This window comes from Xenopus tropicalis, chromosome 4, assembly GCF_000004195.4.
Source record: "Xenopus tropicalis strain Nigerian chromosome 4, UCB_Xtro_10.0, whole genome shotgun sequence".
Taxonomy (NCBI): domain Eukaryota; kingdom Metazoa; phylum Chordata; class Amphibia; order Anura; family Pipidae; genus Xenopus; species Xenopus tropicalis.
This window is the reverse complement of record NC_030680.2, coordinates 96,987,210-97,002,617: the sequence shown is the minus strand read 5'-3', so window position 1 is coordinate 97,002,617 and position 15,408 is coordinate 96,987,210. Positions and strand designations below refer to the sequence as shown.

Here is a 15,408-nt window from a genome sequence, read left to right as displayed (position 1 = left end):
TAAAGTAAGGAAAAAATAGTTTGCAGCTTCGGTACGGCCTGTCGGAATGATGAGAAAGACGTGAAGCAATAAGTTACCCAGGAAACGGCAATCCACAAATCTGAATACACTTCTCAGTATTGTGAAATTGTAGGACAAAATTGGCCGTCGCTTTTGCTTTGCCACATATCCTTACTCAGAGTTCAAATAAAACCTATAGTGGTCACTAGGGGCGCAGTCGGGTCCAGTTAAAGTATGGGGAGTCTAGTTAGGCTGCTTGTGGGTGTGCAGCGGGCTCTGCCGGGATCAGTGTGGGCTGTGAGAAGGCTGAGTTCGGGGGCAAGTGAAGTATATGCTGCCCGGCTAGATGGAAGCAATGAGGGTGAGTGTATTGGTACCACGCGTGTCCTTGGCTCTCATTGTACACACTGCCTCTTGAACTTCAGAAGGTTACAACCCGGCTTCCGTATTGTTTAACTAGCTGTGTGTATAGAGTCTTTTATTCAACTGTGTTCTGCGTGGGGTGCTGGGGTTTATAACTATAACTGCTGGGGGGCGGTGACATGAATTCTGTAAAACCCATAAAAGTGTTTTGTAATTCTGCCAGAAATGTATATTTGCCTTCAAGGGGTGGTTTACCTTTATGTATACTTTTAGAATGGAATAGAATGGCCTTCATTATTTTTTTTTATTGTTTTGAAATTTCTTCAATCTCCCCCCCCCCCCCCCCAGCTTTGCGCTAGATTTGTCTACGTTTCATCTAGTTGGGGTGGTGCTTTTTTTTTAAAAAAAAAATTCTGTTTATTTAGGCACCTGAGGTCTGCCCCCCTAAAGCTGCCACCCTTGGCACAGGCCCTCAGGTGCCTGTATATAAATATGCCCCTGCTTCTGACTTTTTCAATTTTTATGGTGAGGGCAGTGAGGTTGGGTAAAGCTCTTCCAGTGCTGTTGTGATGGCAGATTCAGTTAATACCTTTAAGAGGGGCTTGGTTGATTTCTTGAATAAGCATAGTATCCAAGGCTATTGCGATACTAAAATCTACAGTTAGTATTGATGTTGGTGTATATAGTTTATATATGTGTGTATAGATAGATTGGTATGGGTGTACGTGTGTGGTGTGCACTGGGGTTCTCTTGGAAGGGTTGGACTTTTTTCCACCCCGCTGTTGAGAATGCTAATTTTACTATTTGCTTTTGCCTGAAGAGTACAGTTTTTTAAAAATCCTATTGTAGAATGATTGACAGTCTGTTTCCTGGCTACATACATTGAAATGCTTGCTCTTCATAGAATCCCTCTGTTTTTGGTTTATAGTTTGTCACATTTGCCATAAGGCTTTGGTGCTTTGGACCAAAGCCTTTGTCCTTTATGGTGCATTTTATGTTCCATGGATGTAATCAGCTTTGTGTTTTATAGGAATTGCGGAGATCATCATGTCCAGACCTCATGCCAGGAATTCACTGGGAAAAGTGTTTGTCAGTGAGGTAAGGTTACCTGTAGTTATTCTTAAATCTGTGATCTCAAAACCAATCTCTATTCCTCACAAAAATGACTCAGAGCAAAACCCAATAACATTTAATATAGCAGTAACAAGATTGAAATGGTACAACCTTGAAGTTCTGGACTGGTATTCAAAATAGGCCCTGGCATTTCAAGCACAAAGAGGCCCAAACAGCTCTCTACCAGCCCAATAAATAGTAACTGTCAATGGCATCTATCAGGAGCCTGTCTGGCATTTGCTAGAATCCACAGATGGCCTGCTTGAAATACTTGTCAGTTAAAATAATATCTTCAGTTGAACATAACTCTAAAATCATTGATAAAATGGCCATGAAAGGAGTGATTGAGCGATAGAGTTTAACTATTTTGTCCGATTTGTCCAGACATCGCCAAGTAAAGCTACCTATGGACGGTAAGGCTGATGCCACACAGGCGTATTCTTGGCAAGCCGAAAAATGCTTGCCGAGAATATGCCCTGCTACTGTAGATTTACCCTACCTTGTGCCTGCACCCGAATGAATGGAATATGCTTGGTTGCAGGCACATGTCGATATCCGCCAAAAATCGCAAGACTTCATATCTTCAGCGGATATCGGCTACATGTGCCTGCACCCGAGTGTATTTCATTCATTCCAGTGATTGTAATCGCTTACCTGAAACCCCTGGCCAGTGTTCTTAACATTTAGCCTTTCCTTCTCCTTTAAGATACGCTTGTTTGATGAGGTTATCAAACAAGCAGATCTTTGCCTGATTTGGCCACCTACATTCTGGGCTAAATTGTGTGATCGTAATGGGAGCCTATGCAAACCTATAAGAAGAGGACTCCATGCGATCTCCACCGTCAGGATTTTCAAACCTATACGATAGGTTAGATATCCGTAGGGGAGACAGTGGGGTAGGGCTCATACACAAGCAGATAAGCTGCTAAAAAAAGTAAATCATGGGTTGGTTGCTATGGGTTACTGCCCATGTGTAAATGAGCCCCACTACATATACTTTCTCCTCTGGATGCACCTACAAAAGATTACTTGTATCCATGTGGATTGCTCAGATAACTTAATAAATGCTAAATATATACAATATTTATATTAAGTAGCTTAAATTTTGTTTCAAAGTTGCATAGCCAGATGTCATGTCAGTATCAAATTTATCTGAGTTTTAGGGCGAAGACACATGAGGCAATAAGTCGGCACAACTTTTAATTAAGTCAGTTGTGGGGACTAATCACAGCGACTTTTCTTCCATAGGATAGTGTCTGCAACTAATTGCTCTTGAGTTTTTGCTACAGAACTTTTTAAAATGTTGTGGCGACTAATTGCCCTGTGTGTCTTCACCCTTACTGTAAGTGGTCTGAAAATCATAGTTACATAGTTACATTAACAGAATCTGCCATTACCACATCTCTAGGAAGGGCATTCCACAACCTCACTGCCCTCACCGTGAAAAACCACCTGCGCTGCTTCAAATGGAAGCTCCGTTCCCCTAATCTAAAGGGGTGACCTCTGGTGCGCTGATTGTTTTTATGGGAGAAATGAACATCCCCCATCTGCCTATAATCCCCTCTAATGTACTTGTACAGAGTAATCATGTCCCCTCGCAAGCGCCTCTTTTCCAGAGAAAACAACCTCAACCTCAACAGTCTCACCTCATAGTTTAAATCTTCCATCCCCTTAACCAGTTTAGTTGCACATCTCTGCACTCTCTCCAGCTCATTAATATCCTTCTTAAGGACTGGAGCCCAAAACTGCACCGCATACTCATGGTGAGGCCTTACCAGGGACCTATAAAGGGGCAAAATTATGCTCTCATCCCTTAAGTCAATGCCCTTTTTTATACAAGACAGCACTTTATTTGCTTTAGTAGCCACAGAATGACACTGCCTGGAATTAGACAACTTGTTATCAACAAAAACCCCTAGATCCTTCTCCATTAAGGATACCCCCAACACACTACCATTCAGTAGATAGTTCACTTTTATATTATTTCTACCAAAGTGCATAACTTTGCACTTATCAACATTGAACCTCATTTTCCAGTTTGCTGCCCAGTTTTCTAATTTTGTCAAATCGCTCTGCAAAGCGGCAACATCCTGCATGGAACTTATAGTTTTGTACAATTTTGTGTCATCAGCAAAAATAGAAACAGTACTCTCTATGCCCTCCTCCAGGTCATTAATAAACAAGTTAAAAAGCAAAGGACCAAGGACTGACCCCTGTGGTACTCCACTAACCACACTGGTCCAATTAGAAAATGTTCCATTTACCACCACTCTTTGTACTCTATCCTTCAGCCAGTTCTCTATCCAATTACAAATATTATGTTCTAGGCCAATATTCCTTAATTTGATCATTAACCTTCTGTGAGGTACTGTATCAAACGCTTTAGCAAAGTCCAAGTAGATGACATCAACTGCCATTCCAGCATCAAGGTTCCTGCTCACCTCCTCATAAAAGGCGACTAAATTAGGCTGGCAAGATCTGTTACGCATAAAACCATGCTGGCACAAACTAATAGTATTGTGAACTGCAATGTATTCAAGTACCCTATCCCTTATTACCCCTTCCAAAAGTTTTCCTACTACTGATGTCAGACTAACAGGCCTATAGTTTTCAGGCTGAGAACAGGATCCCTTTTTAAATAACGGCACCACATTAGCAATCCGCCAGTCTCTCGGCACCATGCCAGACCTCAATGAATCCTGAAAAATTAAGTGAAGAGGTTTGGCAATCACAGCGCTCAGCTCATTTAATACCCTGGGATGAATCCCATCTGGCCCTGGACCTTTGTTTACCTTTACATGTTCAAGTCTCTTTTGAATTTCCTCCTGAGTGACCCATGCGTCAGTAGCTAAATTACTAGCACTGGGTATATTAAAAGGGAAGCCTTCATTATCTGGCTCCTCAGATGTATAGACAGATGAAAAATAAGAGTTCAAAATTTCCGCTTTTTCCCCGTTCTCATCAACCAACTTACCCCCCCGTGATAATAAGGTTCCCACCCCTTCTTGCTTGCATGTGTTTAGGAATTCAGTTGAATTGTATGCCTTTGGTAATAAGTGTAGGATATGCTCACAGAAGTTTAGAAATCATAGATATACTATCAACCACTGTTGATAGTAACTGACGTACCTCTCTGTGCCAAAGTTGTATGTGGAGCATATCATCTATGTACCATCCATATCCTTATTGTATACGCCAGGGCTGTCCAACCGGCGGCCCCGCTCTGTGTGGCCCCTCACCTGTCTGGCTGCTTTGATGGTTTACCTTTGTGTAAGCTTTAAATGGTATCAGTACTGGCCCCCTGCATGGTTAACACCTCAGATTCAGGCTGTAAACCCCCTGTATTGTTTAAAAATGTAATCCCCTGTGTTGTTCACACCTTTTAATCCCTGTATTATTCACCCCCTGCAGTGTTCACACCTCAGGCTCAGGCTTTAATCACCCCCATTGTTCCCCTGTTCACACCTCAGACTGTAGGAGCAGTAGAAACCCACAAATAAACCCTGCACACTATAAAAAGAACATATACTGAGGTGGTACTGCAATTAAAAAGTTTTTTAATATATAGTTATTGTGCAGACTGTAGGAGCAGTGCCAGCATTGTGTCACTGTATGCTGCCTGTGTGTGCCATACTCTGCCTGCCATATGCTGCCTGTGTGTGCCATACACACAGACAGCATAGGACAGGCAGAGTATGGCACACATAGGCAGGGCAGGGTATGGCACACCCAGGCAGGGTATGGCACACACAGGCAGGGTAGGGCAGGCAGGGTATGGCACACACAGGCAGGATAGGGCAGGCAGAGTATGGCAAACACAGGCAGGGTAATGAAGGCAGAGTATGGCACACACAGGCAGGGTATGGAAGGCAGAGTATGGCAGGTTTTTGCTGTACTACCACCATTAACATGGCTATGGTCATGCGATAACATGGGTGTGGTTTCAAGTGGGTGTGGTTTTAAAAAGGGGAGTGGTCAAAACTAGCTTCCATTATCAGCCCTCCACCACGGAGGCTGGAAAAATTCTGGCCCTCGGTACCACAGAAGTTGGACAGCACTGGTATACGCATATAGATGAATTATTGTATTGTAACTTATGTAATATCCATCTCTAATTGACACTTGTCCTGTTGTTCTAGTTCTTTGATACTGTAGACAATCTTCGCCATGACTCCAGCGTCCGTGTAGTGGTTGTAAAAAGTAGCATACCTGGCATATTCTGTGCTGGTAAGTGACATAGGTGGGAACTGCCCCCCACTTATCCCTCTGGTGTTGTAAACCAGGTAACAGATGGAAATTCTAACAATTCAGCTTAATGGTTAAATGAAATGTAGAAGAGAAACTGTTACCATTCAGTTGCTTGGCCAGTGGTGTGGTAGCGTTAGAATGAGTATTCTTTACATATTTGATTCTGGTATATATCAACCAGCTAAAAAGCACCCATGAGAGCTTCCTGCATACTCTACCTGAATGGAAAGCACATATTTGATAGCTTTTTGAGCCAAAACATTCACTAAAGAATTTTCAGACCAAAAAGCCTTCAGGAGCAAAAACAGTTTTTACTGCACCATGTTAAGAGTGCATTATATTTAAATAGAACCTATCGTAGTAAAATTGTTTCACTCAGCGAATAATGCCCACACTCCGGTTGGGGGAAACAAAATTATTTGGGCCTGAAAATGCTCAGAGCAAGCACTATACCACCTGTACCAGGAAGAGTTTCTGGTTTGGGTGGCCATGTTGGGACTCTAAGTATAGGGATAGTGGAGCATATCCCTAATAGTTCCCCTGGAGCATTTTCTGGCCCAAATAGTTTTGTAACCCCCAACAAGAGTGCAATTTCTATTAGCCTGCACCTCCAGTGTGGGAATACAATTTTGCTGTGATTGGTTCCTGTTAAATGTGTACAAAACCCTTTTTATTTTCAATGTTTCTGACTCTTTAAATTAAACAATTTAGCATTAAATACTTGTTAATAATTACTTTGGTAAAAGTAAATCATTCTCTGAAAGTGCAAAGTTACATTCAGAATGTTATTTATTGAACAAATAAAGCTTGAATTCTTTTAGGAAAAGTGATACTTTTACTGTATATACAGTATTCCAGGCTAATTTGCTGTGTTTTTTTTGGGGGGGGGGGGATTTTTTTGCGTGTTGATCAGTTTGTGATCTCCTCAGAGTATATTGCAAGCATTGTATGTCATTGAAAGAGTAGCAGATTTGTAAAAGAAAATGCAGCAAACTGCATGTTGTCACTTCCATTTTAAAGGGGTTGTTCACCTTCCAAACCCTTTTATCAGTTAAGTTGTTCTCAAATAATACACCAGAAACCAACTTTGTTTAAATTGGTTTCTAATTTCTATTTTTGACCTTGTTTAAGCCCAGTAACATAACTAGTAACTAGCCAGCAATCCCCACTCCGGATATAATTTTCTCATTGGATTCTCGTCAGCGCTACCGACGGCAGACACCACCCCACCCTGGTAGTTCCAGCACTGTATAAACCTCTCAAGTGTTTTTAAGGCTAATGCCACACGTAGCATATGAAATATATTTTTGGCAAGCCGAAAATATATGCCATATGGATGGTCTGTCACCATTGTAGAGTTATTGTTTTTTCCCTGATATATTTTATTTTAAAACATTAAAACTAGTTTTTTTTTAGTCTTACATTATTTTATGTTAGAAAAAAAGTTAATAAAAATACAAAAAACTGAAATATGCTGTTCAAAAAAAAGTATTTAGCCTGCACATTTTAATATTTTCAGAGCTATCTATTGTAGCTTTAAGTATTTTAGGGTAAATAAATACCAGCTTTGTACGCAGTTTGGGAGTATTGCTGCTTATGCATCACTGTATACTTATGTATTCACATAGGTGGGAGCTGCAGTGTTGACTTTCTTAGCAGATTTATTCTCCATCAACAATAATTATGACCACTAGAAAGCAGCAATGTAGGGGACAAAAAACTTCAGACTTGGCAGCTAGTTAATCAGAGATTAGAAGCCCCACTTCTCACTGTTTGTTCTTGCCAACAGGAGCCGATTTAAAGGAGCGGGCACAGATGGACAATGCAGAAGTCTCGCTCTTTGTGCAGCAGCTAAGAAAACTGATGAGTGAGATTGGTGAGTTTTGTGGGGTAAATTGGGAGCATATTGAATTCAGGCCAAAATAGAATGAGGAAGTTGTCACTGTTTACTTTTAATCTCTTCCTTCCAAAATGTATTGGGTTCACTTGTAAGTCTCTCCAGTAAATGCTTTAAAATTTATCTGTTATACAATTTCCTAAAGATTGTGTTTTTTTTTTTTTTAAATAACTGTTTTGGCTGATTGGTGATTGGTGTTCTCCTCAGGCCACTTCAGGTGGATGCTCTGCCTAGTATTTTGTGTTGGCTGCCCAGCTCCTTAAAGCCTTCCCCAGGCTCACCGGCCTACTTTTAACAGTCACCAGTAGGTCTGGGTGCTTTTGCATGCTGTCCTACAGGCACCAGTTAAAAGTTTTCTATTATGATAGGTGGGGCTGGGGCATGCTAAGGAACATGGTGCACTTTTCCTCCTTTGTCTTAGTCCTTTAAATCGGGGATGGGAAATGGCTGCTAGGACAGAAGTAGCACTTACTTTCTAGCTGACAGAGCAGCAGGTCCTTGGCCATGTATATTGCTGAATAGAAAACCCAAAAGCTGTACTGTCTTAACTGCTAAAAACTAGTTGCTGTTTTTACCCTTTAAATTTCTTATTATTTCTTGTGAAACACAAATTCCCTTTAAGGCAGCTCTATCATCCTTTTATGGGTCCATATCCTGTTAAATGGAATGTATAGCAACATTGAGATGTATTGCAATAATACATATTTCAGTTTTCTGCTTATAAGACAGTAACCAGATGACTGAATGCTATAGCATTGTATCCTTCAAGAAGTGTCAAGAGAAACAGAGTTTACTAAGTCGCTTTATTCATTTTGTAGAGGGAAGTTAACCAATATTAGAGAGATAATGAAGTATAATGCAGACATGAAAAAATAAATTGGCTTAAGCATTGATTAAGCTTCTCTCATTTCTTTTCAGCTGCGCTTCCAATGCCCACTATTGCTGCAGTGGATGGATTTGCTCTGGGTGGTGGCCTAGAGTTGGCTCTTGCTTGTGATCTGAGGGTAGCTGGTAAGCAATATTCACAGTCCACTCTAAATACTTACGTAGTGTCTAAGGCAAAGGGAAAGTATTACTGTGTGTGTTATACATGTATGGGACCTGTTATCGATGACGAGAATGCTGGGGACCTGGGTATTTTTATACCTTAAATTAGGGATAATCTACTGTATATGGTAAATAAAATCTTATATAACATCTGACAAATTTTGCTAATTTCTATGTATAAAAAAAAAACTGTGCAAAGGGTAGGATATATACCATATGTATTAATTACTTTTATACAAGATTTGTTGGATCTAATCCTGCAGTTATTGCTTGAATGAACAAAAACAATATTGCAGGCACCTAAATCATTTGGTACATATTGCCATATACAGACTGTAAAGGTGGCCATACTCGTTCAGATTTTAGTCCTCTTCTGACAAACGTTCGGATATCAATCATACATTTAAATGCAACAATCTTTAAACTAACATTCCGGCTGACATTGTAGGATAAAGCCCTAACATCTGAAGATGTTCTGAACATGAAATAGTTGGCAGAGACCAATTGTATGAAAGTGACTTCCTGGAAATGCATTGTAGGTCCCCGAAGGATATTGTCAGATATACAGTACACACGCAGATATTATTGGTATCCAACCAAAATTTTCTAACCTGTTCAATCAACTTAACAAACGATCACCATGGTACAAAAATTATCAGGATAATTTCGAAGCCACACACGGTCAGAAAATCATATGATTATATTGGTGCATGTATGGCCAGCTTAAGTAATTCCACTGCCCATGTACCTTAGCCCTTTTAAAGGTGTACATGCCTAAGCATGGGTCTTAGCAGGTGATACCCTTACCTGTCCCTGGCGGAAGAATAAGCAAATTGGGCATGGTACAAGGGCTGATGTAGTTTACTTCTGAACTAGAGCATTACTCTCTTGATCTGTCCAAAATGTAAATTAATATAATCAAACATTGTGTGTCCATCCTTTTTGTTAAATTTAGTGTCTTGTTTAAAATTTCAGCATCTTCAGCTAAAATGGGACTAATTGAGACCACAAGGGGACTACTTCCAGGAGCAGGTACAAAACCTCCCATCCCAAAGGGACTTAGAGAAAGAATAAACTCATAGCATGGTATAGACATCAGTGTTTTAAGACAATTTTAAATAAATGAATTGATTTATTTTTTTGCATTTTGCAACATAGTATTTAGATTTCTTTTTCATTTGCCCTCTGGTTGCTAGTGCTTAAAGGGGTTGTTCACAACTTTTCTATTGATCTTCATTTTTTCTTTGTATAGTTTTTGAATTATTTGCCGCCTTCTGCTGCCTTATTACTGCCTTAAACTGGGGGTCCCTGACCCTGGCAGCCAAAAAACTATTGCTCTGTGAGGCTTCCATTTTATTGTTACTGTTACTTTTTATTACTTACCTTTCTATTTGGGCATCTCCTGCTCTTATTCTAGTCTCTCACTTAAATCAATGCCTGTTGCTTGGGTAATTTGGACCCTAGCAACCAGATAGCACCTGAAATTCCAAACTGGAAAGCTGCTACATAAAAAGCTAAATAATTAAAATATGTCTTTCATATAAAAATATTACACCCTACATCATACTAAAAGTCAAAGGTGAACAACCCCTTTAATAACCTTAGTATAGGGTGACCAGATGACTTGAAAATTCAAAGACACATCTAATAAATTAGGGATGCACCGAATCCACAATTTTTGGATTCAACCAAATCCTTTTTAGAATTCTCAGATGCAGGTTGAAAATATTTAGACTAATAATGCTATAACTCCAAAAGAAATAAAAAAAAAACTATTGAAATGTTGAATGACCGATTGAAATAGGTCTGTCTATAATATACTAGAAGTTAACATACAGGTAAACGTTATCTTTAGGCCTTAAAGGACCCCTGTGATCACCTTCTTCTTGCCCTGGCACAGGGGCTCCTTAGGGCATTATTATTATTAATAATAATAAAAGTTCACTGGAATTAGGAGTGTCTACAGGCTGCTCAGCATGGTGTCTAGTGGCTCCGCATCTAGTGCTACAGAGCACCAAAAAATGGCAGACCCCTCTGAAATAAGCTGTAAGAGCTGCTATAGATTTCTTTGAGAAAAAGCTAATTTTTGATTAAAGATGCAACACCCTTGGGAAATGTAAAAGATGCAGCAAGGGGAGACGCTAGAGCAGGGGGCTCAAACTCAATTTACCTGGGGGCCGCAGGAGGCAAAGTCAGGATGAGGCTGGGCCGCATAAGGGATTTCACAAAAAATTGGCTTTCAAGGGATAATGCAAGGCACGGCGGGTGGGAGCTGCTGATTGCGGAAATGACGTTATGCCATCATAACAGTTATTATGGGAAGACGTTCTTTGTGCACAATTAGCTCCTTAGCAGCTAATTGTGCACACAGAACGTCTTCCCATAATAACTGTTATGATGGCATAACGTCATTTCCGCAATCAGCAGCTCCCGCCCGCCGTGCCTTGCATTATCCCTTGAATTGCAATAAAAATTGTGATCCATTCATTGCTTTTGAGAAGTCGTTGGTGCGGGCCACAAAATACTGTACCGAGGGCCGCGAGTTTGAGACCCCTGTGCTAGAGGTTACTGCAAGTTTGACAATGGCAAAGTGGGAAATATTTCACTCTGACTTGCTGCTGCTTGAGATAAATCACCTAAAATTGATCAATATGAAATGCAGGTCAATGAAGTCATTGACCTGCATTTCATATTGATCAATTTGAGGCGATTTACTTTTTGCACGTTTACTGCAGGAGGATCGCAGAGACTGCCACGCCTGCTTGGTATCGGTCTTGCCAAAGAGCTTATATTTACTGGTCGTCAGATTGATGGTACAGAGGCACAGCATATAGGGCTGGTGAATGATGCAGTGCCTCAGAATGAGGAAGGAGATGCTGCATACTTGAGAGCTTTGGAGCTGGCTCAGGAAATACTTCCCCAGGTGAGTGCTTCACAGGACAGAATTTTAAGGCATAGGTGAAGGATCCAGTGGTATTCCTTTAAATTCCTAAATAAGTATTGACTATATAAAAGGAGTTATAAAGGGACATGACTAAGGTATTACAATTGGGCATTCATATTGTTTGTTATGTCCTTTTAGTTGATTTTTGTTAATGTGATATATAGTCAGTGAGGTAACACACATATTAGAAGTACAGAATACAAACTGCTTTATTATTGCAGACAGAAAAAAATGGTACTGAAATGATTGCTAACCATTTTTATCGAGTATATGATTCTTTCTCCCTACAGGCTCCAGTGGCTGTTAGGATGGCCAAGTTGGCTATGAATAGGGGCATTGAGGTAATTATCTGATTTGCTGCTGTTTCAAAAGCATTATGTACTGAACTAGTGTCCCCTGGATGTTTCATGCAGTTGGTTTAAAGATGGAGTTCTGTACAACTAAAAGTAGCTTGTATACAGAAGAAAACTAAAATTATAGTAGGTGGGGTGCCACAACAAAACATATGCATATGATGATATCACTCTTTCTGATAGGTTGATATTGCATCTGGAATGGCCATTGAAGCAATGTGTTATGGACAGGTATGTCACAAACAGCAGGTTTTTTTTTTTTTTTATAACCAGATAAAGGTAAAAAATATTTGTAAAATTATCAGTGTATTTTTCAGCCCTACTAATTGTATAAGTAAAGGGATGAATGGGAATGACAACAACCATGCTATTATGAATTTTACTCGAAAGTAAGCTGTCTAAAATAAAGACCCGTAAAAATTCAGAACTGAGTTAACAAAAAGCATCTAGAAAACTAATATGTGCAGTTCAATATGCAGGAAGGTGCCCATTTACTGGGTTTCCGGACTGAGGTCCCTCCTCTACATTATAGCAAAAAAATCCAGTAGCACACTGAAGTTGCAAGCCGTGAAAAAAGTTTTTTATTTGCCCAAGTACATACAAAAAACAAGAGCAACGTTTCTCAAGCTTGAGGAAGGGTCCGGAGGGGCCCGAAACGTTGCTCTGTTTTTTGTATGTACTTGGGCAAATAAACTTTTTTCACGGCTTGCAACTTCAGTGTGCTACTGGATTTTTTTGCTGTTGGATATTGACCCCCATGCAAGGTAAGGTTCTCCCAGTATTTGCACCTGCTACCCGTTTGGGTAAGTTAACAGAGAGTTGAGCTCCCCAATACTGCTATTCCTCCACTACATTATAGACACTGCTAACTAGAGACAATATACAACAGTTTGTTTCTGCAGCCTCACCTTCCTGCCTTCCAGCAGTGTTTCTAACTACAAGGATTTCATGCTCCAACAGGTTATTCCCACTAAGGATCGATTGGAAGGAATGTCAGCTTTTCGGGAGAAACGCCAGCCACATTACACTGGCAAATAATGCCAGGAGATTATGAAAACGCTTCTTCCTAAAAGAAAAACAAACTGCAGGAACTTTGAATTTTATATCCACAAATACTTTAATATATGGCTATGTATTATTTTGAACCAAAAGTAAACTGCTTTATTAACAACAAACTGATATCAGGTCTGTGTGTGTGTGCGCTGGTTATTGTGCTAAATTCTTTATACAGCAATACATTGTATTTTGATAAAAGAATATATATATATATATATATATATATATATTCTTCTATGTGCCACCAAAGCCAAAAAAAGGACTTAAGAAGAATAATAGTTTTCACATTTTTGGCTCTGGAACCCATTTTACCCAGTGGCAAAAATAGTAATAGTCTAAGTAGCAGTCGAGATAATGATGATAAATACGTTGTCTTAATGAGTTTCTTATGCTGTAGTTAAAGGGTTATTATTGAATATTGTTTACCAATATTTTAAATAACAGATCACTCATTTTGAATGTTGGAACCTCTGCTCACATGGCAGTGAAAAAAATAAATAAATCAGGTGAGTAAACTACATGGAAGATTTTCCATCCAACGTGACAAACCTGTCTAAAGGGAATGCAGCATGCTGTGTCTGTAATCCAACAAGATAAAAACTGATGGTATCTGAAAGACTTTTTCTTCTTATTGAAATATATTGACTGTCACACGTAGATTCAAGAAAACACACCATCCAATTTTATCTGATCTGATTTTGTAGCATCCCACAAAATCTTGTGCTGTTGCACGACTATATCTTATGAATCAGAGTCTAACTCCATAAAATCTGATTCAAATCTCCAGTGTGGTTTAACCCTCAAGCAGTAAACATCCAGATTATTATTATTATTTATATAGTGCCATCAATTTACGGAGTAGAGGGGTACAAAAAGACAGAACAGTTAACATGTACATATAAACAATTCACAAAAATGGTTTGCAGTTATATCTGGATGAGGATCGGAGACATTGGGGGAGGGCCCTGTTTGCAAGAGCTTACATTCTTAAAGGGAGGGTTGAGACATAAGGTCAGGGTAACTAGGATGGCGTTAGAGTTCATGTAGGTGTGTAAAGTGACAGTAAGTGCGGAGTGAGAGGTGAAAACCAGTGGTTAGTGAATGTTTGGGGGGATAAGGTTATAGGCTTGAGTGAAAAGTTGAGTTTTATGAGACAGTTTAAAGGCTTGGAGAGTCTGGCAGTGCCTAATGGGATGAGGAAGAGTGTTCCAGAGGTGCAGCGTGAGAGGAGGTGATGTGTAGAGCGAAGATTACGTCTGGGGGTGTACTTGGGGATTAGGGTGGTTAAATAGAATGGTGCAGCACCAGTAAGTGCTTTGAAGGTGAGTACAAGAGTCTTGAACTGCATCCTGTACGTGACAGGTAGCCAGTGTAAGGATTGGCAGAGAGGGGCGGCACTTATGGAGCGGGAGGAGAGATGTATGAGTCTGGCAGCACTGTTCATGTTGGATTGGAGTGGGGTCAGTTTAGACAGGGGAAGCCCACAGCAGTGAGTTGCAGTAGTCTAAGCAAGATATGACGAGGGCGTGGATGAGAATTTTGGCAGTTTCATGAGTGAGGAAAGGTTGAATGTGTGCAATGTTTTTGAGGTGAAACCGACAGGATTTAGTGTGTTTGAATGTGGGGAGTGAAAGAGAGAGCAGAGTCAAATGTGACTCCTAGAGAGTGATCTTGTGGAACTGGGGTTATATTAATATTTTCCACACAGACAGTGATGTCAGGCAGGGAAACGGAGTTGGAGGGTGGGAAGATGACCAGCTCAGTTTTGTCCATGTTGATTTTTAGGTGGCGAGAGGACATGAATGCTGAAATTGCAGTTAGACCATTGGAGACATGAGGTAGGAGCAAGGGCAGGTCTGGGGAAGAGAGGTAGATTTGGGTATCGCCTGCATATAAATGATAGTGAAATCCAAAGGAGCTGATTAGTTGACCCAGACCAGTGGTGTAGATTGAAAATAGAAGGGAGAGCCTTGAGGTACCCCAACTGAGAGAGGATGAGGAGTGGAGGTGGAGGCCGAATGGAAGACACTGAAGGAATGGTTGGAAAGATAGGAGGATATCCAAGATAGAACCTTATCTTGAATCCCCAGCAAGGATAGAATATGGAGCAAGAGAGAATGATCGACAGTGTCAAAAGCTGCAGAAAGGATTAAGAGAGAGTAGTGGCCCTTTGCTTTGGCAGCGAGTAAGTCAAACACTACTTTAGTGAGGGCAGTTTCTGTAGAGTGGTGGGGGTGGAAGCCAGACAAATGAGTCAAGTAGGGAGTTAGATAGTGTGAGAGTTTGTTATGTACGTGTTGTTCAAGCAGTTTTGAGGAGAAAGGGAGTAGAGAGATTGGCCGATAATTAGAGGGGAGTGTAGGATCCAGAGAAGGCTTTTTAAGTAT

At 40.3% G+C, this 15,408-nt stretch overlaps 1 protein-coding gene across 1 annotated transcript; it reads left to right on the top strand.

Moving 5' to 3' along the window:
* Positions 1-80: 80 nt before the first annotated feature.
* echdc2 (enoyl-CoA hydratase domain containing 2) lies at positions 81-13,140 on the top strand. The gene is given in 10 exon segments (NM_001113907.1): positions 81-361; positions 1,394-1,461; positions 5,616-5,703; positions 7,514-7,600; positions 8,540-8,632; positions 9,644-9,700; positions 11,404-11,591; positions 11,903-11,953; positions 12,149-12,196; positions 12,926-13,140. Coding segments are annotated over 10 exon segments (885 nt in total). The 5' UTR covers positions 81-234; the 3' UTR covers positions 13,004-13,140.
* Positions 13,141-15,408: the final 2,268 nt, after the last annotated feature.